The sequence below is a fragment of the Branchiostoma floridae genome, chromosome 10 (assembly GCF_000003815.2).
Source record: "Branchiostoma floridae strain S238N-H82 chromosome 10, Bfl_VNyyK, whole genome shotgun sequence".
Classification (NCBI taxonomy): domain Eukaryota; kingdom Metazoa; phylum Chordata; class Leptocardii; order Amphioxiformes; family Branchiostomatidae; genus Branchiostoma; species Branchiostoma floridae.
Window position 1 is genome coordinate 19,753,213 of NC_049988.1, and position 24,941 is coordinate 19,778,153.

Genomic DNA, 24,941 nt, shown 5'->3' on the forward strand with positions numbered 1-24,941 from the left:
TTAAACACTATACATATATCGCTTCTCTGCTGTTCTGTCTAGGAACCATGACCACGTTAACGTATGGAATCGTCCAAATTTTTGACACATGCACTGATTGGTCCCCGCACATGAGCGAATTAAGGAATGGGTTCCAGCGCTCGCTCGAACCGGCGTTCCAACACCAAAAACGCCCTCCATCCGCTTGCGGGAGGGCTTGTTGTCATAGAACGAGTGCTCTAGAACCTATTCCTTGATTCGCTCATTGACTGACGTTAACACCAAACGGTTTGAATGTGCAGGTCTCCAGACGGATAGCAGAAGCGAACATAGGAGCGAACTACTACCCGGATGGTACCCAGGCTACTGTATAATGGAATGGTTGTGTAATATTTATGTGCCTATTGATAGGTGTGTGTTCTAGATGTATTTTTAATCAAGAAGATTGTACACGAAAACCGTTTTTAATGTTGTATATATGAAAGTAATATTGCCAGAAAGTGCGTTTATAACAACTGCCCGAAGTTTTCGTGTGGTCTGAAACACATAAATCATCATCTGTATAAATCATAAACAAGCATTCAAGAATAAGTATTGCAATATCAAAGTTGATGGCGTTTAAATAGATCATCTACTAATTTTGAATCCAGAAGAAACTGACTGTGATCGCGTTATGTAAGTGTAGGTGTTAAGTATCTCTATTTAGTCATCGTAATACAAAATTTTTGTGACTCTATGTATGGTATATATCTACAAGAGAACATTAATCCTATCGTGTTTTTCAAGTTTATGAATTCATGAAGGTGTTGACTACATACCGCTGGTTTCAAGTGTAATGTAACACTGAACGGAACCCACGGGGACGTTGCCTTGTTGTCAATCAAGGAAGAGGACTCAGTGTATGTTACATCTCTCCTAATAAAAAAGTAAGAATGTATCTTTTACAGAATTACTGTTTCCTTTCAGCTAAACGTAATACGAGGGGAAATCAATCAGTTCTCGGCCCCACCCATAAATAACAAGCACAACCCAGATTTTGAAGCACAACTTCATAGTATAAAGTATTTTTATTAATATCCTCCGAATTTCAAATCATTGCAGTAATTACTTTGCAGACATTCTTTTTTTTTATTATTTGCAAATCAGAAGGTAAGTGGCGAAAAAAACAAGGGTAAATTGTGATAAGGCATGTGTGGGTCGAGTTCCCCATGCCGTTAATTCTTTGTAATTGACAAAAGACATTGTCAAAATGTTTGATAATGATTATCTTCCTATTTTAAGCAAAAAAGTGGGTGTCTGACGTCCAGCAGCGCACGTTGACGCGCACGCCTCTGGTCGCAGCTCGATTGTCCACGTTTTTTTTTTTTTTTTAATTTTTCTTCTCCCTCACCTAACGTTACTGGGTGTCGCCTGCAAAGTAATGATCGCAATATTTTGAATTTATTCATAGTCATTTTATACATGACATCTATGCTTCGAAATCTGAGTTATACTTATTATTTCTGGGAAGGTCTAGAACTTATTGATCAACCCTTGTAGCTATTAGTAATGTTTTATAATTGATTGATTTGATTGCTGTGTACATATTGCCTAAAAACTAGGGCAATAAATTAAGTTAAGTTAAGTTAGATTATTCTTGTTATTTACCATTACATGGAATCGAAATAAAATGTACTGAGAAAACGAAATAAAGACAATATGTAAGATTTTAGATGTTGAAGTTGTATTGCTAATGGTATCTTACTAGAGCAATGTGACAGAGAGGAATACAAGATATAGTCTTCGCACATTGTTTTGTATCTGCGGACGTCATCTGCAAGGCTACAGAGATTGTACTTTTTTGTGGATCATATGCTTTTGACTTTAAAAATTAATATGAGCGATATATAGATACACATTGATCGACTGTTTGGTATTCTGTGTATTGTGAGCACTATGTCGATAATCAGGACATATAAAGCTTTGAACTTTGTGTGTGGTAAGTTAAAAGGCAAAGTTTAAAGACCTCCTGCCACTGATTACCCACAAAGTGTTCGTGATGAGGCGTATTTACCGCTTGTCGATTTAAACGCAATCCTGCTCAACCAAAATCGTAAGCACACACAGTCACACACACACATACACAAACACATACACACACTGACAAACGCCCCCTTGCGAAGAATGAGTGCATCACATACACCTACCCAAAATATCAACACGTGAATGAGATATCGTTATATTGATGTCATGGTATCAACAATCAAAAATAACAAAACATTAGAACGAGTTTTAACCGATGCATAGCAACTATCCAGCACAAAGCACAGTCTCCATCTCCGATTGTAGTAGACTAGGGGTGGGTACCGGTACAGAAAATCCAGGTCCGGTTCAGGTCCAGAGGATCAGGTCCAGGTCCAGACCCGAACCTGATTCAGTATATGAAAACTTGTGAATGGACGATACTAAAAAAAAATAAAGGTTCGTTTCGCTACAAAGAAATCTGTTTTGTGTAGTATTCAACACCCACGAGCGTCTTGAAATCCTACAAGGATAACTACCTCTGTACGATTGACTGTAAAAGTTGGTAAAAATTACCATAGACTCTGCTCTACTTCGCACTTCTAATTTTCCTCGACCGATAAGCCTCAAAACATATGAACGCCTGATCATATAAACTGTTTATTTTCAAATCGTTCCACTTTCGTCTACCGATTGTTTTTAGGTCCGGTTTTTCTGGACCGGTCCAATGAGAAAAACCGGTTTTGTACCGGTCCACTGTACCGGTACCAACCCCCACAGTAGACTAAACGTGTATCAGCATGATAAAAATGTCGTAGTATGAAGATAATGTTGTCACTGAACTTACGAAAGTGTTTACCTGTGCTATCCTTTCGTATCGCTAGGAGGCTCCTCTAATCACATTGATCTGTCTGAATTGTCACATACCGAAAACCAAGACAACAATGTTCGTGGTCGTCTGCTCAACAGACGGTCCATACTTGTGTATTAGTTACTGTAATAATCATATCGTAACTCAAGTTAACTGTACACCCGGTACATTACCTTACGTTTTCTTACAAAACTGTTCCTATCATATGTGACGAATAGTATATTCTGATGTACATCATCGTTCAAGTATATATCTGTGTACATTCATTAAAGAAGTGAACCTTACTTGACCGTGTGAACAGATGACACACATGAATTGAATGTTTCCGACTATATCATGGCCTCACAGTGGCCAAAACATCGTACCTGAATACCGTAAAAGGTTATCCACATTATCCGTTTTACAATTAAACTGTGTACTTCATATAAGTGGCTTTCTTGTGAGGTCTCCTCGAACCACATACTCTAGAAATACTCTATTCCTTTGCGATGACCTTAGCGATGGCTGTACCAAATGACAAGTTGTCATTCTTTAGCCTGGTATTCAGCCGTAATATAGCTCCCGAGTCTCTTCTCTCGTCTTTGCAATTGTGTAATTGCAAAGAGGAGAGAAGAGAATCGGGAGCTATATTACGGCTGGCTACCAGGCTACTCATTCTTGTCAAAGTCGAAACGGACGCTGTACCAAAGACAAATGGAACTCTTAAACCGAAAGCGACCAAGCTTGAGTTTGACTTTATTCCTTAGAGATATACCATTCCTTTTAGAAGATCGTAGCGAATACTGTACCGAACGGCAACTTGTTATTCTTTTCAAAGTCGAAACGGACGCTGTACCAAAGACAAATGGCACTGTAAAACCGAAAGCGAACAAGCTTAGGGACCTGTGGGCATCCGGTCTTGTCAAGGACACGGCGAATCCCACTCCAAGGACATATGTCCATATATGGTAATCTTCCCAAAGTCAAAGCGAACTCCATCCCGTAGAGAAATGATCTTGTTGTGAAGGTCAACGCCAACCGACGGCGTTCAATCTTGCCGAGGATTCGACGAACTCTGCTCCAAGGACAAACGATTTTGCTGCCAAGATAAATCGATGAGTCTTAATGACTATGATCGGCTGTCCACGTCTGGCGTTCTCCGCCGGCATCTTGAACTCTTTAAACCATCATGACATTGCTGCCAGTAGTTTGATGAGTAGAACCCGGTAGTGGTGGTAAATAACGAAGAGCAAACTCTGCACAGGTAGAAATGTCGTTCAAAGATTTACGTTCGGCAGATAAAACCACCCAAACTCACAGCTGACGACCTCTCATGATTGGTTAACAGCGCCGCATAGCGTCACAGATAAGAACTACAGGCAATACTTCAATGTGATAATTCGTGGGTGCAGGAGAGTCAACAGTTATTATAATACTCGACATGGTTCCAGCCATTATTGTATTATAAGTTTGAGTGAACTTGTCTTAGGTTATATTCGTAGAGTCCACAACACTGGACCAACTTTGGGATTAATACACATCAGTTATCTCAACATGTGGCACTTACAACATTTGGTAACAAGAACTCTCTCACGTTGGTTCTCTATTTGTTATCTCAGTATCAATCCAATACACCACAGAATTCAAGGCCAAATGTAATCAATAATTGAACGTATCTCATTTCCCTTTTGTGTTCTGCCCTGTTACCTTATCACATTATATACATTTGCAACGTACAGTTTCAGTTTCTTGTTTGCCAAAATGTGTACTTTACAATAGAAAATGACCAAATCATTGTTCTCCGTTTCGGCCCTCTCTGTACACAGAACATGAGACAAACACGTCTGGGTTATAGAGACATCGGAAGCAGGCCATAAATTGGGCTGCGGAGTCCGTTACATCATTCTGTATGACCGTACGTTTCTTTGGAACAGCTACCAGACAACAGTTTCCAGCCAACCGTCTCCAGGTTACCGTCTCCAGGCAACCGTCTCCAGGTTACCGTCTCCAGGCAACCTATTCCAGGTAACAGTTTCCAAACGACATTTGTAGGTAGATAAGATATTATGGCTGTACAGATTTGACCTTTGGTGTCGTCCACATGACACATGTTGAGACACAGGGCAGCAACAAGAAAAACGTCTGAAAAGAGATGAAACAATAGATGGATCACCAAACGCAATATGTACATTAAAAAACTGGCACTACAATGTACACATACAGCAATATTTTAATACTTCAACTCAAAATCACCGTCTGTTGACTTCATACAATATTTTTCAAAGCAATGGATATAGGTTACCCCGCGGAATAAAGGTAGACTAGCGTTGTGTGTCAAGTACCTGCCATGACGTCAGCCGACCTCCCGACGTCACGGAGCAAAGTACACTTTATCTGACGACAGGAGCATCACCTCAGGACGTTGACCTGAAAACTCAGGTGTAGAGAAACACTGTTTAAGTTCAGTATAGAACTACAGAACAACTCAGGTGTAGAGAAACACTGTTTAAGTTCAGTATAGAAGCACAGAACAACTCAGGTGTAGAGAAACACTGTTTAAGTTCAGTATAGAACCACAGAACAACTCAGGTGTAGAGAAACACTGTTTAAGTTCAGTATAGAACCACAGAACAACTCAGGTGTAGAGAAACACTGTTTAAGTTCAGTATAGAACCACAGAACAACTCAGGTGTAGAGAAACACTGTTTAAGTTCAGTATAGAACTACAGAACAACTCAGGTGTAGAGAAACACTGTTTAAGTTCAGTATAGAACCACAGAGCATGTTACAGGTCAGTACACAATTAGTGTAATGTGAATTTAACCTACAAATGTAACTACTGTAACAACATTCCCTTGCTCAATGTCCTCAAATAAGTATACTTAAGTAGTGTCACTAAACCTTTACCACCCAAGTCGTATGAGTATATAATCGTCAGTAAGTTCAGGCGCAAGGCCTTCTAGTTGAAATCGGATGTTCTGACAATCATTATGTTCTTCTCTATAGTATTGTGTCAAAAGAATGGGAAATTCAAGGAAATGCGTGTTTTTTTAATGATCTTAGTGAACTCAGAGGTGGCTATTGCTAAGCATCCCCAAATGCAATATTATCAAATTGATTCAGGACTATTGCGTAATGCGAACTTTTCCATGAAATATATTTACCTGAACAACAAGAACTCCGGACCTGGACGTTTTCCGTGAGTAGGAGTGTATGATACAGGCGAGCGCGACCACCACCACCACTACCGCCACAATGATGCCAATGATGATTTCCATCCGGATCTTTCTTCTGTTAAACTCCGTGGCGCTGCCCTTGATAGGACTGCCCACAACGCTCTTCACAGTCTCAAGGTCGTGGGTTGATATTCTCTGGCGGGAAGTGTTCTTTGCTCCGGAAGAATCGCTATTATCCACCATGCCTTTTGATTCTCTCTTGCCTGTGGGAAATAAGACGGAACGAATGAAAAGGAAACTCAATAGGTCGAACTCGTGCTCAAAATGAGGAGTTAGTAGTAAATTAAGTCTTTCATACAACTGATGGTGCATAGGGTGGTGCCCATCTTCGTTTAAGTAGCCATGGGTCACACAACTTTTGTGCAATCACTACAGCAGAGGGTTAGTCCATTGACCAGTATATCGTGTGTGCGTTCAACTATCATACACTTTTCCAATAACTCTAATACTCTTTTCCAATAGCTGCGTGCTAAGGAGGAAAAGAAGTATGTAAAGTCATCCGTATGATCAGCCGGGGATTGAATTCACGACCTATACCGACTGCTACTAAGGTGAACACTAAACCTTCTTGGTCACTACACCGTAAAAAGGTTTGGAACAAGAACAGCTACTGTTAGACGAAGTGGTAGGTCCGAAGCATCAACCGTTCTGAAGTTACTTAAATGAACGTTATGTAATTTCCTCAATTTCTGGGAAACATCTTAGATCGACAGTCGGCTATGCTGTGTACGAGATAATCAGGATACCCTCCGAGTTCAAAGTACGTAATATCCTGGTTACCGACAATGTAGCTGTGCAACAAAATATGACCGACTGTCGATCTAAGATGCGATGCATTTCTTCGATGGCGCGCACTCCAGTCATTCTAGTCTCCAACCAGATCCACGGTGCGTAATGTATGGTGTCAAACTTCCCCCGGTGCCCGTTTGACTCCCTTTGGACAGCTTTGATACTATCTTATGGCACCGTAGGATCTGCTGGGAGGTTACAGTCATTCCATTTATTCCGATCTGATTTTCAGCACAAAGTCTTTCCGTTATATAATATCAAGGTTGATCATTTTGCATAGAAGCAATGATTATTTAGAAGCCGTCAAAGGCTGGAAACGTCTTATAATAGTCTACAAGATTTCCAATTCTACATATTGAGCATATATTCTGATAATTAATGACATATAATTAATGACGCACACTTAGTTCCAAACCAGAAAACAGCCTACCTCCGGGAGTGTTCTGGTCGTTGCGCACCACCGTTGTCTGTGTGATCTGACTGTTGATTCTGACGGCTGTGTGGTTAGTGCCGTAGTTCGCGCGTGTAGCAGAGTCAGCAGTAGGCGTGGCTACAGATTTAGAGGTGCCGGGAACCTGAAGAAGAGAGAGTGAACGTAAGGCTAGACATTCAGGTAATAAGATACACCAAAAAGCAGTTACCCAGCAACTTGATATGGTGTTGGAAGCGGCCAGACGTTTCAGACAGCCATCTGGTGTCTTTTGTCAGTGACACTTTTTCACTGACATCATGGTTTTCTGAAACGTCTGGTCGCTACCAAGAGAGAGTGAACTTTATTGACTGACAGTTGTACACATTATAATGTAAAAATGATAGGACAATCAGTGATACTCTTATATCATATGAATCATGACTGCTGGAATATGAACGGAATTGCGGATTGGCATAGTGTTTGCTACTTTCCCTTGTGATACAGTTTTTTTTTATTCACATTTCTTTAAAGAGGATGAGACGGAAAGCAGACCCTGCTTATCGAGGTCTTCTCCTCATGTAAATAAACAAAATAAAGACACACATACAGGACTACGAAACGCTAAATAACAAAGGCAAGAGATAATGATAACGACATGAAATAATACAATAAGGAATCAAATAACAAAGTGACGTGTAGCTGGCATACAAACTTAGAAGTAATCAAATAAGGTTATTAATCAACTTAAACAACCTGTCTATTGAACACAAGACATAACTACATGAAAATAAACAAGGAATCAAACAACAGAGTGACATATGGCTGATAAACAAACTGTGATACAGTTTCTTTTTCATCCAGCACCACAAATGCATTCGATTAAGTAAAGAACGTATATTAGAGTTGGGACATAGCATATCATTTGAGTAGCGCAATTTTAACAATTTGTAATTGTCATAGTTTGATGCTGGGCTTTCTTCGCACACAAAGGTATACACGGATCAATGATAAGTTGTGTTGAAAAAAAAAGTGTACTATGATTACTGTCAACACAGGTGAGCTTCCATGATAGTCATTGGCATGGGTGTATCAGATTACATGTAACCTTATCTATCACCTGTAGGATGGGTGTATGAGATTACATGTAACCTTATCTATCACCTGTAGGATGGGTGTATCAGATTACATGTAACCTTATCTATCACCTGTAGGATGGGTGTATCAGATTACATGTAACCTTATCTATCACCTGTAGGATGGGTGTATCAGATTACATGTAACCTTATCTATCACCTGTAGGATGGGTGTATCAGATTACATGTAACCCTATCCATCACCTGTAAGATGGGTGTGTCAGATTACATGTAACCTTATCTATCACCTGTAGGATGGGTGTATCAGATTACATGTAACCCTATCCATCACCTGTAAGATGGGTGTATCAGATTACATGTAACCTTATCTATCACCTGTAGGATGGGTGTATCAGTTTACAAGTAACCCTATCCATCACCTGTAGGATGGAGGGGGCGCTGGTGGTCGTCACGGGGTCCTCTTCTTCACAGACGGTCCGCGCCGCACTCTGGAACAGTAAAGGCATGGATATAGGAAAAGTCTATTACAGAGCAAATTTGCCATACTGGTCAATGAGATACATTCGGGCATTAAAAATAAAAGACGAATAATCGTACAGTAAAGGTACAGAAAATCCATTCATATCCAGGGTCAAAATGTTTATAGTAGCGAATGGGATTTTTTATTCAAAACGTTGATGCATTTGATAGCGTTGCATGCAAAGTCCTGTGGTAAGCGACCCTGCCTTTGGACCAAGAAGTCGTGAGTTCTGATCCGTCTGTGTGGCTCACCCGACATTCAAGCTAATGGAAAGAGTTGCAGTCCATAGGACAGGGCGTCAAGCTAAAGTCCACTGTTCATTGTACTTGTCGAAAAGGTAGGGTAATTCTCTGTACCTGTTTATAACTTTTATAGCGTCTGCCTTCTCTGATTTCACACGATTAGTGAAATATAACTGATTTGGAATGAGCTCAACTGTTTAGAGATTATTCTCATCTTTCAGTTTTTCTGTTGTGCAAATGCTCAGCCTACAAAGTACACAATTTGCCCTGTGGGGTTTACACAAGCTTGAACTTTTGAACAGACAAACTTAATGCACAGTCTCCTGAGTAATGAAGCCTTTCTGTTCCCTCCCAGGGGAGTACAGGATTTATCTCTAAAAGTGCAGCAGTCTGGAACAGAATGATCCATGTTTGTTATAAGCATGTCTCCTGTAAAGCGGATCACCAGCAGGCCATTCATCAACGTGTATGAGGTCCGTAAGGTTGGGATGGGGAGATTCTATCAATAATTAGGATGTAGATCCACCATACTGCGGCTGGAGTATTTCCCAGGGGGGTGCTCGATAGAAAAGATTTATCGCTTATGTACTTTTGAGACTTTTATGCTTCCCTCGCTTCCGATTTGTATTGATTTTGTTAAGACTTAGGGATGATATAGGACAACCTGGGGACAATGAGGATGTCTTGTTAAATATTGTTTGCAACATTAGATAATACAGGCAAATTCAAATGAACGTCACTAAAAAATAGAATATGCCGTCCATCTCTCTGAACCTGAACAATACAGCGGTAATGTAAGGTGTAAAACTTGTAAGTCTTCATTAGCACAGCCACTCATATTTGTTTATCAAGGGCTCCTCTTGATCTTTCAAAGTTTTCTTTCATAGCGTGCTGGTCAAGTCATGTGCTTCTGAAAGACTTGAGTGATATCCTCAAATGTCAAAGTAACAACTATATACAAATTCAGTTGATGATGCTCAAAAGAACAAATTTCCTTTTCAAGTTGACGAGCTGGGACCTCTGTGTTTTTGATAAGACGTTGATCACCTTTTAGTAGGTCCGGAGCTTCAGTTTCGTTATTTGCTGAAGATTGAATAATTCTAAAAGCTTCTTATGCTTAATATTTTCTTTTAATAAAAAAATGAAGACGGGACTTCACGCTTGGCCCTACCTGATCGTCACAGCTGGCGGCCACCCACTCCTGTCGCAACCGGTCCAGCCCATCCGAGCACCTGGTAACATCAATCAATCAATCAATCAATCAATCAATCAATCAATCAATCAATAAATCAATAAATCAATTAATCAATCACATTACAAGTTTTTTTAAATTCATTATTACATCAGACAAACACGGACACATCCTTTCTTTAAGAATAAATGCGTTTAGATTATGGTATTTTGGTCAACACGACTGTTAAAAAAAACACCATTTAATTGATACATCCTGTCCTCCCCATCCGAACATCTGGATCAGTATTGGAGGTAAATATTTCATGGTAACTGTTAGAATTCTATTCCAGACAAATTTTACAGAAAGCTCATATAACGCATTATAATAGTAGCCAATATGTTAGTATACACGGTAAGGCACCTTTAGCGGCGCCAGTATTTCCGTTTAAAGAGCGTCTCACAGACTTACCAAAGTAAGTCTTTAAATTCGTAACACACGTCATAAAAGAGCGTGGTTTCTACTGTGCACATAAAAATACTCTTCAAAGCAAAAGGTAAGACAGGTCATGTTAAGGGCGGATTTTACAGCGACCTCGTCAACATCCTTCACAAAGAACTAATCATAATGATCTCGTTTAAGTTGTAGTGGTATTTTTCTAAAACTTTACGAATCATATTGAAAGCCCTAGCAATGAGTACTAAGTACCATTAGGTTCAGAACGTGTTTAGTGTCACATGCAATTTGAAGGGTCATTTTGTTTTCATGACCCATGAACAGCGGCGTCGACCAATGCAACAGCGTTGCGGGAGGGTCTAAGGTCTAAGGTAAGGAACAGCGGAATCTAAACGTGAAAAGGAATAGTTTACAAAAGGAAGATGATATGGCTCAGTTACGTTTAGCTCCAAGGAAGAAAGCGTTTTTGTGGGCAACACGCATGTGCCTCGCTAGACTTTAGATAAAGGCAAATTCATAGAAATCCTCCCTTGATGTGCCGCCGGTTTTATGAAGTACATAAAAATTTCATGCTTTTCCCTATCTGGTTATATAGGCTTTTTTGATAAAATAATTAGGGGTTACAACAAAAATAACTAGGAGCTACAACAGTCCCTCTATTGATCATGATGTTAAGATATTGTCATGATTACTGTTTTTACACACACTTTAATGTCTTGTTTTATGGTATGACCAGCGGCTGATAAAAACGTTGACATTGAGGGGTTATAGCTTTCCAAAGAAGCATGGCATAGTTTGTGGACAGCATGCGTGCATCTACCTCACTGAACCTTATTCCGAATCCAATGTATGAAGTCACTTACATACAATTCACGATGTTCCTTCCCTTTATGGAGTACTCTGGGAATTTCATTTTCTAGTTATTGAGGCTATACGAGGCTATGGCTATACGAGGTATGTGGCAATTATACCTATAATTTCAACATATGGTCGACATTATAGGTTTTACATAAACTAAAATGCCATATTTTTATATCAGTGTTTGACATAATGTAACATAGACATGACGTCGGTTTGTGGACAACACGCCTGTATCTACTTCACTGAACTTTAAACAGGGCTAATTTATATAGTCACGTAGACATTTTGCCCCTTTATTGAAAATTTGATGACTTCCTTAGTGCGGTTATAGGGACTCTCTTAACAAAATCACTGCTGTAGAGCATTCCTTTGATGCTAACATATGGTCGGCCATAACAGTTTATACTCTAGATTATACTGTATCATATAAGCTCTCTGGAGATTTTTGTAAAATCGAACCGGCTTTAAGGTAATCGTAACATCTGGCCATCAAATATTCAATAAACATTTCAATAAAAAACTTTTACAAGGCGTCCAAAATTTGAAACACTAATACTTGGTACAAAGGTATGGAGAATACGAACTTTCTAAACCTTAATATCTTTGTTAAGATCAGACAAACACGAACACCGCATTTTATTAGGATCAAATGAGTTTCGATTTTATTTGTTCACCACGACTGCAACTAAGTTATACACATTTAGAACATGAAAGTAAAGGGTGAGACCCTATCTAATAAAACCACACTTCTACCGCTGCGAAGGGCCCAAAGATTAATGAATCCGCCTTTATAAAAGGTTAATAAGAACGCCGTCTGTCTCGGTACCTGATAATCAAAGATATGTAAAGCGGACCAGGTCGCACCATTGCAACATGATGAATCCGTCTTCTCAACATCAAAGTATCGTTCTCTGACCCTCCCAATCGGCTTTATAGACGAATTCACGACAAAGACCGTCATAACTTTGGTATAATGGGGCATGCTATGACCCAAGGGACACACTGTGAAGAGAATTACCGGATGGATATCGCAGCATGGGTTTACCTAGGAGTTAGGGTTTTTATATGATAGCAGTGCTTTAAGGTCTGGTAAATACCGTGATTTACAAGAAGTTATTACACAGTAATCTGCGGATGTATTTTCATCGTTATGTGTGTCATATTTCATCAATTTTCCAGGAAAGTTCCTGGAACATGCCAAAAAGCAGCTACTCATTACAAGAAAGTGGATGTGATTTTATTGGATGTTTCACTGACGAAAACTAGTCAATGCTAGTTGAAACGTCTGGCCGTTTCAAAAATCATATCCAGTTGCTTGAGTAACTGCTTTCTAGCATATCCTATTACCTGGATGTCTAACCTTCAGCGACGTAACTTTCTTGAACGTTTTGTAGCATGCAGTGTAGTATTTTCATTGTGTCATATTTACTCAATTTCCGAATAGTATGAAACTTCGAACGTCTTTACGTTACGTATACATTGAAGTATTTTCGTTGTTACTTGTGTGACATTTTATCAATTTTCCTAGGAACTTCCCGAAATGTCATGTCGTATGCATGGGAGTTACTGTGATAGCCGAAATGTTCATTCTAGGCACGCGCTTCTTAAAGACCAAAGCCGGCATCTTCCAGACTGAATGCCGCACAGGTTTCCGGACTTAAGAAATACTTTGAGAAATGCCAGAAGGTGAAGGCAAGACGCTGGGTCGTATTTAAGATGCATGAAGGAAGGAGAACCACTGATCCGTAACAGTGTCGGGATTATCATAGATCCTTTAACATTCAAATCCAGATCAGTGTGCAAATTGAAATCGGAAGCAATATGGCTGATCACGACTCGTAATTAACATTGACGACTGTGGAATAATGCATGAGAAATGGGAAACTGAGGCGTCACTCACGTGGACTATGCCACAATGTGGTCAGATATTGAGCTTATGTGACATATATGTATAAAAAAAAGTCCGAATTCATGTTTGTGTGTTTGTGTATGTGTACGATGGGCGTGCAATTAGTAATGGTCCTGACCGATTTCCCATAGCAGGAGATTAATGAAACTTGGCACAGTTATTAGTCTTTCTCTTCATAGGAATCACCCAGAGTTATGCATTTCTCCCATCCTTTGATGCAGCTCTGGACACCGATTTTGTAGGACACCCCAGGTTGGTCCTCCAACTGATGCCTCATCAATGGCACAAGAGGGACGACCAGGTCTGGGAGCTGTTTCCACAGACTTCCAGCCACGTTTGAATTCAGGATGCCAGCGTTTTACAAGGTCATATGATGGGGCATCATCACCATAAGTTTCATGTATTTCATAAAAAGTCTTCTTTGGTGTGCGTCCTTTCAAATACAAAAACCGGATCATTGCGCGACACTCAACTGGTTCCATTTCACACCTGGTCCATTTCGCACCTGACTAAGTTCAAACACCAGTAAATCAGAAACCACAATTAGTTCAGAGCTGTCTTTTGCAACATAACCCATAGAGATATGAATTATTACACATACAAAATTTCATTTAGATCAGACAACTGGAAGTGAGTCAGGACCATTACTTATTGCACGCCCCTCGTATGTTAGAATACATAAAGATTCATCTCATTTTTTGTCGCAATGTCACAATGTAGTCAGATATTAACAATTTCTGAATTTACATGTTTGTTTAGAAGACAGTTTGAATTTATGTTTGCATTTGTGTCTGTGCGTGTGTATGCGCATATTTACATGCGTGTATTCGCGTGTGTGTGTACTTGTATATTTGTGTTGGTGTGTTGGTGTGTGCGCAAGCCCGTGTGTGCGTGTGTGTGTTAGAATCTTTATTTTGTCGTGGATTTTCTAAGATTGCTGAGCGAAACATGCAGCCCGAAGCTTTTTCTGTCACACAATCGACAAAGTTGCTCAATCTAAACTACTACTGTAACGTAGCTGTTCGACCTTCTCTATCTGTCCCTCAGTTGATTTTGAACCAGGACCTGTCACCTTATGTATGACCAAATGGAAATACACGTTTGTTCTTCGAAAATAACGATCTTTTTTATGCTGTTTGAAGTAGCCAGCCATCGGAAAACGCTTCTCCAAGAATTGAATGAGAAAATCGTTGGAAGGGGCAGAAACATTGCATCCATCACGCGTACATTACATTATCGACCCTATTGTTCTGTATTTGTATTTCGTATCACAACGACCAAGCTATTACATATTTCCAATTTAGTGCGAAAACATTGGTTGTAGCATACAAGGGGTCAACAGACCTTTTAAAAGCAACTATTAATCATTTTGCACCACGATGGACCGGTATGGCTGGAGACATCCTGCTCTCCTTGCACTTTAAGGGCCATTTTGTTTTGCTGCTTCTTTAGACAATTGATTCACAGCCGTGGGTTGAAGGACCAACTAGAATCGCATGTGCTACATAGATCTCTTACGTTTAAATCGTTATGTGTTCAAATGATGCTAAAAAAAATGCACCTTTCCTGAAATGATATCTGTAGAGTCCATTCCAAGACACCATGAGGGTTTTTAGGCGATATTTATAATTAGTCTAAATTATTTTGAATAAAATAATATCTGAGCCACAATAATTAAATTATTTTCAAAAAATTGACTAAGAAAAGACTCAATTATTTGAATTTCTTTGAATATTTTAGAAACATTTTGAAAGTAACTGTACAAAAATATCTTTATTTAGAATAATTGTGAAACCTCTCTGTGATTATTTCACATTTACAAATATTTACAAAAAATGGTAAACCTGGCCAAAGGGTAGAATTAGTTTATTGCTTCCTTAAAAGTAAGCCCTATTGTTGCATCTGTATATTTTTAGACTTCACTGCTGGGCACTGGTGGATCCTTTGTGGTGGGCCATTATTGCATGGCACCCAACCATACTTTGCAAGGATGTGTGAATTGCTATCTTCCCAGCCCACCGAACCATTTACAAAAAATGGTAGAAAATGGTAGAAAATGGTAAATAATGGTAGAATGCTGTTATCATTATTTAGAAACCATTAGAAGTATCCAATTTCACACCATGAATATTTCCAAAGTTTTACAGGACCAGGGAAATATTTATAAAGTTGAAACAGTGTTAAAAATATTTCTGAAGTATCAAATGTCCTAGACATATAATTACAAAACTTTAAAATCAATTCTAAACAATGGCAACAAACATCCGCATGGTATCTTGGAATGTACTCTAATAAGGGCCACTCTTTATTAACTTGTGATTAAAGAACCTTGTCATCCACTGCGTTGCTTTAAACTAGTCAATCTTCTAATTATCCATGTATTCTAAAGCTTGTTTAGAATTACTAGTAGCAGACTTGTTCATGCTACATAATAGTCACTTGTTTACACTTGTCACCGTTGTTATCTATACCAAATGACTTTATTTTATGTATCTTTACTATATTTTCTGTATGTTTCATGTTGCAATTAGCCCTTGGGCAAGAACTTGCAAATAAACTTCTATAATGTTAATAAAAGAATGGCCACATGACGCACCTGCGCAGAACGTTGCACCAACCGCAGTTAAAGCCGATGTCTGACGTCACACATCTGTCACATGTGGTGAAGTCACTGCATGCTGGGAAAACAAGTCAAGGAGAAATGTTAGAAATAGCTGGATGAAGCGTACTTCAGATGTTTTAAATATGAAACAAACATGTCAAAATTTACACTTGTACGTAACGCTATATTAAATAGAATCGTCACAGAGTTTAATGTTATACGACGTAACAGCAATCCTCTTTTTGTTAAATTTCGACAATGTATTGAACCAATACCATAAACCTTACTCATTACACATTGTACTCACAAACGGAAAAGAAACGCACAAGTGATTTGCAATTTCAACTATCTCTTTGATTAGTTCCATTATCTTTCTCCTTACACCTTTTACACAGAAATGTTATGCAGGAAAAGGTACAGGTCATTTGGAATCTTGGACATTTATACCCGGTGTAATCTGCTATAATTTCCAACATCTGTAAGGACAATTTAAGTGAATAAATTTATTAGTGCCCAATACATTCTTAGACGATATGGACGCTGTAGCTATGAATGACAGAGTGGCTAAGCCAGTGGAAACGTAGCCTCCTTCACCGGCTTCTCTGGGGACGGCTGATTTTGCCGGGGGCGAGTACAAGCTTCCCGGCATATATTTCCTTTCTGGCATTTTTTCTTTCGCGGCATATCTTCCTTCCCGGGCGAATTTTCGTTAAAAATCTCTCGCCAATGCCCCCAGAGAGGCCGGTAAAGGAGGCTAGTGGAAACGATCGTTCCCGGCGTTCTTGCATGAATTTCCTTACTCCACCCAAAAGTAATAATAGGAACCGCGTGACTTCCGTTGTGAAGGTGAAGGCTGTAGATGGAGAGAGTTGGGCTCCGCCTTCCAATACTGTGCCCTAAACACAGTGGATACCTACCCACTATTCCTACAGCCACAAGGCAACTACGTAACTACCTTTACCTTTGCCTACCTTCCACGGAAAACTCTTCAAAACGCTAAAAGGCCTGTTGCCATGCGGGTCACAGGGCTTCCTAATAAAGAATGAACCACCACTTTTATTGGATTCCTCGCCATATTGTTAAAGTTAGTGCTGATACCCAATATATTTTACCGCTGTGTGGACACCATTAATCAGAGTAGGAGTCGCGACATTGCACTGGTTAGGCCATAGCAAGTAGATTTTATGGATGACATCCACGCGCTCATTAAATTTTTCCTAATTTCAGAAAAAAACAATATTTTTTTCTCTTTATGGATGGTCAGATGGACCGAAATGGGTGGATAGGTTATGTTGTAAGCTAATAATTGTATGTAAAAATGACACCATGAGAGTGGTGGCTATGACTCTGGTTACAGAAGTGAAACTTGGTAGCTGTAAGAGTGGCACCAATATGGAAGCCATGAATGCAGTTGCCAAATGATAAGTGATGCCAGTCTATCACACTAGTGTTACGTTTACTACTATACTAAGGCACGTCTTGAATACAAAAGTAAGTGACTTGTTTTATACTTGTTGTGCCATATTTTGTCACTTCAACTCTTGTTAAAACGTTTCTTGTGTCTACTTTGAAACTTTGGCATCTTGTATTTCTATTAACCGTCTTTGTTTTCGTCCTATCTCATTATTTTTGCAGTCTGCAGAGGAAGGCACCCATAACATGTACCTGATGTGGCCTTACAGGCCCCAGTAATCATAACGTGCGGCCACGTTCCCCAATACGAATCAGGGCTCTGATCCATCAGATTGGAGGTTGGTTAATTTTCCTTTCATCTGAGTAGAGGGAGGCCATAAATAACAAAGCGAGTCTTTTACTGGCTGCCAATAACAGGGCCCGGTCGTACACTTATTCCTTTTACCTCAAGGTACAAACTTTACAGGCGATTAACGAGACTTTCGGATGCTTTCAAGTACAAGTTTATTACTTAAAGTAAGCATCAGATGTATGCGTTGTAATTAGCCATTACGTATTGGCCAGAAGAAAATGAATGTGCTGTATTATTGAACACTATAGTTTTATTTTCAAGTCAAAGTCAAAGTTCCTTCCCGCGCCTGATGGCACATAGGGCGGCGCCCATCTCCGTTTCAGTAGCCCTTGGGCCACACAACGCAATCACTACAGCAGGGGGCTAGTCCACTGGTAGTGGTGTGGGTTCAACTTCCATACTCTTTCTTGAATGCTGAGTGCTAAGCAGAGAAAGAAGCATGTACCATTTTTAAAGTCTTTGGTATGACTCGGCCGGGGTTTGAACTCACGACGTACTGAATGCAAGGCGAACACTCTACCCACTAGGCCATTGCACCGGTATAGTTTTATCTTAGTTTGAATATCTTAACGACCAGACTACAAGGCATTATGTACGATTCTACCAAATTTTCAGGACTGCTTTTATCGACACTATCTGAACTTAGATGGTTAGGGTCTTGTTAGTACCGGCGATTCCAAAAAAAGACTTGTTCAGTGTGCTATTCTAACTTCTTCTGTTAGATGTGCCATTGGAAATCGATTGGTTTTACTGTAGGCTTCAAACTTCTAATGGTTAATAGTGAGGCGCGCGGTACATATACGGTGAGCAATTATAGACAAACGTTTAATTCTATACATCGAGGAGTAAAAATATCGGTATCAAATATTTCTGATAAGCAATAGTTATAGAAATTCATTCGGCTACGGTCTTCGACACCTTTACCGATTGATCTACTCTCAGATGGCCAAGAACTTTTAATACCTAAGCTACAGCGCATTCTTCTCTGGGGAAAGACTCCTAAAAGCCTTCTGCAAACACGTATTCTGGCATAATGACCAGCTCAAACTAGCAGACAGGTCTACAGCAGTGGTGGAAATTGTATCGGCGAGACGTTATCGAAAAAGCCTCAAACGCTTATTGCAGTGTCAATAGGGGATCTAGTACGCCTACAGGTCTTTCCTATCCAATATGTACTTTACTGGGATTTAGATAGAATGTTGCAGTGTGGACAGATTTACAAATTTTATCCTGACTCGATGACACACTGCCAATAAGTTGTGCCGATGACATTGACCGTATGTAGAGCCTCGTGAGCGGGTTTGATCTATTACTCAATAAACGTCTGGGATTTTGGGCGATCCCTGTGGCCTTCTGTATGCGTGCCAGGGTAGCAGTATCGATGGCTTTCACCGATCAAAAAAAGCCAGCGTTCATTATTGAACAACATACCGGATACTGGTGTCGCTAACAAGAAAGCCAAAATCTAAAAAAAAAATTCCAAATATATTTTACGAGATTCCAAGTTAAAACATTTGTTTTAACTCCACTTATGACAATGATAGTAATCACTATATAGTAGAGCACTAAGCTACATTGAAATATCTGTTGCAATGCCCATATGGCCATGTGTCACATTTCTTGATAGACGTTTACAGCTAGGGCTAAAAGCAGTTTGTTTTCAGCGACTACTCTATGCACTCCCAGTCAGTATTTGGAACGATCCACTGAAAATGGCCTTTCACAAGTTTTCATGTTTCGTCGGTCTGGCAAACGTCCATCACATTAAGGCTAACGGTAATTGTTGTTTTCCCATCAGCGTCTCTGCATCACAGAATCTTGTCTGCTCACCTGCCAGTCAGAACGATCAACAGAACAATGTATTTTGTGACCAATGTCTTTTGTGACCAATGTCTTTTGTAAGGTCTGAGGGCTAAACGCGTTAACGTGTATGGCTTGCGGTAATTGCTGTTTGCTCCGTCAGCTGCCATTACTATTAGTAATTTTACATCTCCGCATTCCGCACGAATGCAAAGTGCAGCATTTTATCCTCGGTCTACTAACTGAAGCGAAATCTACAGTAAAGCTAATTTTAGAGTCTGAGTATCCTCGGCACCTTCATTATTGCTCGAGTCTAAATCTTCCCAGATGTTAAATCACGATAGCGCCGCCTGCTGTACACGTAGCCTTGAGATGTTCATTACAGAATGGACAGGATTGTTCAATAGATAAAGCAGTATGTCTGTATAAAAGTGGCCAAGGGCATGCGAGACTGACAGTCTGTCCATGAAGACAGAACATCCACCGGGCTTCCATATCGACAGACCGACCTTCACCGACTGTGTATAGATTTTCTTAGTCTACCACAGATTATTTTGTTCGTGCAGAAGTAACGAGTCGACGGGAGTGACAAAAGATTCACATGTTTTCATGAGTGATACCGTAAACTAGATGGGATGGCCTCCGACTAGAGCGGGTAGATTTGCGAACTTGGATTAGTGAAAGAAGCTACAATCGCGCTAAAGTGACTTGTATCATCAACAATTGATCGATAACATTCTAGATTACACGAAAGAGCTCATAACTAATACTTGCCGTTCATCTATCTTTATATTATTAATTCTAACATAAAATTATTGTTCGTCAAATGTGACATTAGTTTTGCAGAAAATAAGTAGCTCCTAAAATCCTCTCCACGTTTCTCTATGTCAGTAATATATGCTTCACGTTACTGAACAGTGCCAAGTGGACGTAAGAGTAACTTAGATACAAACCCAGATTATATCAACTAAATAATGTGTAAGTTTGTAAATATTTTTTATGTTCAGTTCATCAGGCCTCCAGTAAATGCAGACTTTTCCTTCAGCTTATTTTTAGGTTGAGCCTAATCTCACACCACCTGATGATCTTTCTGTGATGTTAAATCATGATAAGGCCGCCCGCTGTTCACCTGGCCTCTATTACCGAGTGGATAGGTTTGTTCCTCTGAAAAACGTCCACAGGGCTCTCCTATTGACAGATGAACCTACGAGGACAATGTACGGATTTACATGTTCAACCACGGGAAATTCGTCTGAATTGGCAGCAGTAACAAAGAGGGCCAAACAATTCACAGGTCAATCAACGTTCCTATCAATTGAAATAACCTTCTAAGAGTGGAGTAGAGTCACGCCACCATCCTCCCATGAACTTGAATCAAGATAACGCTGCCCGCTGTACACTTGACCTTGAGAAGTTCTCCATTACCGACTGGAAAGGATCAGATAACATCAAAATGTATCCGTACGTGATTGGAAGTCTTTCCAGGAAAGTGAAACACCCACGGACTTTCTTATCGACAAATTGCCTTTCGCGAAGAGTAGATAGATTCACATGGCCTGCTACAGGAGAGGAACCTATGTTCGCGATAAAGTAACTTGTTTCATCAACACTATGTCACATATTTCAGTATGCTTTACGTTTTTCTGTACTGTCATGTTGATGATAAGAACGTCAACTAAATCATACCGGATGTAAATTTTGGTATTTTTTTTTAATGTTCAGTTCACCAGGTTAAGTTTGTATCGAGCCTAAATCTCACATCACCATCCTTTCATGAAGTTGTTTAGTCAAGATAAAGCTTTCATTTGTACACTCGGCCTTGAAAAGTTCTCCATTACCGAGTAGTCAGGATCAGATAACGTCAAAAGGTATCCGAGACTGGAAAGTCTTTCCAGGAAGGCCCAAACATCTACAGGACACAGCCCTAATCAATCTCACATCACCATCCTTTCATAAAGTTGTTCAATCAAGATAAAGCTTCCATTTGTACACTTGGCCTTGAGAAGTTCTCCATTACCGACTGTTCAGGATTGTTCATCAGATAAGACACCATGTCCGAACGCGGCCAAGTGTATCCGAGATTGGAAGGCTTTCCAGCAAGACTCAAGGACTTTCTTATCAATAAATTGCCTTTGGCGGAGAGTAGGTAAATTCACATGGCCTGCTACGGAGGAGGGTACTTTTTGAGCAAAAAGTAATTGACCAATCGTGTGCCAACACGTACATGTACAATGTACAAACGTTAGCTTACTAAACACTCACTGTCAGTAAATGCAGAGTTTTTTCTATCAGGTGAATTTTAGATTAAGCCTTAATCTCCCACCACCGCCCACCCGTGAAGTTAAACCACGATAAAGCTGCCCGCTGCACACTTGACCTTGAGAAGTTCTCCATTACCAACTGGACAGGATCAGATAACATCAAAATGTATCCTAGACTGGAGGTATTTCCAGGAAGGCGAAACATCCGCCGGACTTTCTTATCGACAGATTGCCTTTGGCGGAGAGTGTGTAGATCCACTTGGCTACCACATAGACGGAGCTTTGTTCGAGATAAAATAAATTCCCTCATCAACAAATGTTCCAACACACGTAAGTTTATTACAAACACTCAACGTTATTCTAGTTTCATATTGATTGAACTTGTTATCAAGAAGCAGGCCGTGAAACATTTGCATGTCTCTTTCCCCATCGGAATGATTTTATGCCATTTTTTAGTGCCCAGTGGACGGAGAGATAGCTAAACTGTACGTTTTGTCATCAGCTTCATTCTATAGACAGACCCTCATAGTTCTCATAGTGTAATATTGATTTAGCGGATAGTGCGTACCTCCTGAATGCATCACAACGTCTCTCGGATGGGTTTCTGGCATATTCTAGGCAACACTGCATGGATGGAATAGTAGACTTGATAGGAAAGTACGTTGTGCCATCAGCTTTACTCAAGCTCAAGGCAGCTTAAAGTGAGCACTCATGAGCATTGCTGTTTGATATTGATGGTATGTAGCACAGGAATCCTCTTAAAAATTACTCTACATCTGACTCTAAATGCTGATGTGCTTTTTCTTGTGCCAAGATTCCGGAGGAGTACCCAACGATGTCTCTGGAACTGAAATGCGTTTTGGCATCGGGAATACAGATAAGGCACTCACTGCCATTCGACTTTAGTATTGATTGAATGCACCACAGGAAGCTTTTTATAGACTTTGCTTGTCTGAATGTTTCCCTATCATTTGCCTTTGTAAAGCTAGTGGAAGTGAAAAACCATGCTTTAATTGGTCTATAGACTTTGTTTTGCTATCGTTGTCTATTAGCATTCAGACAGCATTGCCACGATGGTATTTTTGCCATTTCCTTGAAGGTGGACGTAATTTGTGGTACAAATACTGTCTTTTAGAAGGGTAGGATTAGCTGTACTAGGCAGTCTTTGAAGAGCACTAATTATGAATCACACCATACCAAGACAGGTTAAACTATGACAGAGTCATATGGTGATAGACTTTAGTATTCGGCAGGCTTGTGAAAAAAGACTTGGCTACTAAACGTAAGGCTCTAAGATAACTATTGAAAGTAATGTTAACCTCTGTATTGGAAAAGCAGTTAGCTATAGTAAAGCTTTACGCGTGCCAACAGGATATCTACTCTGGTTTTAAGCCAAGTTCAAAATTACGTTTTAGGTATCAGCAAAGACAGAAACGGCCGAACCTATCTTTACCTGGAGGTTAGTTCTTATGAAGTAATTTAGTACCCAGACGATTCTATCTCTAGCCTGCTGGGTGAGTATTGGACATGGAGCCAAAATCTGAAAACAAAGCACTATGAACACCCACGTCAAACCCATGGGGTGTGTCTGGATATGGTGGGCTGCAAACAGAGATAACCCTCTAGTCTTATTACTTCACAAAACGTGCGCGGTTTCTCAAGATTAGTACTGTTCATTTGGCATAGTGAATTTCCTCCTGCTTGTTCTTATGCAACAAAATGGTGTTGTTGAATATCATCATAACATCAGTACGGAAGTGCCACTTCAACGTCATTCAATTGCTAAAAGCATGGGTGATAAATAATAAAGTTAGCAAATGCTTAATTGTCATTATGAAATTATATGAAGTTACATTTTTTGCAACCATTGTTGTTTATACCATTTTTTATCTTATCATTTACTTCTGTAGCTGTATCTTGTTTGTTTCGGGGACAACGTCTAAAGGTGACCTGTCACCTGTTTTGTCTCGCTCCCCCCAATGGAAAGTTAAAGAAACAAACAAATGGACAAGCAAAATACCGGACTTACTCGGCATCGGTGACAGCACGAAGAAAGTTCCCTCCAGCACCTTTTCCGGGTCCAAGTCTATCGTGTTGTATTCATAGATAGTTTTCCTGTCGAACTCTGCAGGTCAAATATGTTGATCACGTTAAAATGATTTGCAATTATTTGTGAAATTAAAAAGAGACATTGTTACGTGGTTCTGTGTGTGTGGAACTAAACCCAAGAAATTAGACTCATAGAATCAATCAGTTTTCCTCAATTGTCTGACCCAATCGCTATGGTCACGTGACTTGTCTCACTCGTGACGTCAGCAATGGGTCAAAAGATGTTGGAAGTTAAAATCGCCACTCCCCCGTACCGGTCAAGAGAAATTCCGTTGAGTCTATTTTTTGTTGGAGAACAGTTACATGTACATAATGTTACTTGTCAACCTATGTGATGTCTTATGCAGTATTTTGCTATACCTAAAAATTGGACTTACTGGTTTGATTTATACGTACCTAAGAAAGGTAGCAGTCGTGTTCCCACTGTGTAGGCGTCCGACACCCCTACTTTGGCCGGTAACATGGAATCGTCTATTCTCGACACTGGGAACGGAATCTGTGCGACGATAGAATAGATGATTATAATTATCATTTTACTAAAATCACTGTGCACGCCAGATATTTAAACATAAGTATGCATTGTCCTCATGTATAGGTTACTATATAGTCTACTTAACCCAACACTTTTTTCCCTGTAACCGAATAACATTACCCCCAAACCTGACATAAAAAACACAAGACCTGATATCACACTAATACTATTTGTTGGATTATCTTCACCGTACTAACCTGTCTGTAGGCAAACACAATGGTGCCATCTGTAGACAGGGTGACTTGGAAGGTGAACGGGCCGGCTGTGGAGGAACATAACTATCGGTTAATCACTCGTAGAAGTTGTAAAAGATCTACATGTATACGACGTTCCTACCGATAGTTAGGTTCTT

The 24,941-nt window shown here is 39.8% G+C and overlaps 1 protein-coding gene across 2 annotated transcripts in view; it reads right to left on the reverse strand.

Annotated features, from left to right (window-relative positions):
* Positions 1–2,025: 2,025 nt before the first annotated feature.
* LOC118424794 (plexin domain-containing protein 2-like) overlaps positions 2,026–24,941 on the reverse strand; it is a 69,091-nt gene continuing 46,175 nt past the window's right edge. The window contains exons 8-17 of one of the 2 annotated variants that reach the window (XM_035833573.1): positions 24,787–24,851; positions 24,454–24,553; positions 23,978–24,073; positions 16,117–16,198; positions 10,295–10,355; positions 8,781–8,849; positions 7,286–7,430; positions 5,995–6,269; positions 5,173–5,257; positions 2,026–4,972 (exon numbers count right to left, since the gene is read on the reverse strand). In XM_035833573.1, the coding sequence (XP_035689466.1) occupies positions 5,240–5,257; positions 5,995–6,269; positions 7,286–7,430; positions 8,781–8,849; positions 10,295–10,355; positions 16,117–16,198; positions 23,978–24,073; positions 24,454–24,553; positions 24,787–24,851 (911 nt within the window). In that variant the 3' untranslated portion in view covers positions 2,026–4,972; positions 5,173–5,239. Of the gene's footprint in view, positions 4,973–5,172; positions 5,283–5,994; positions 6,270–7,285; positions 7,431–8,780; positions 8,850–10,294; positions 10,356–16,116; positions 16,199–23,977; positions 24,074–24,453; positions 24,554–24,786; positions 24,852–24,941 lie in introns of both variants that reach the window. The other variant, XM_035833571.1, reaches the window with a different exon arrangement.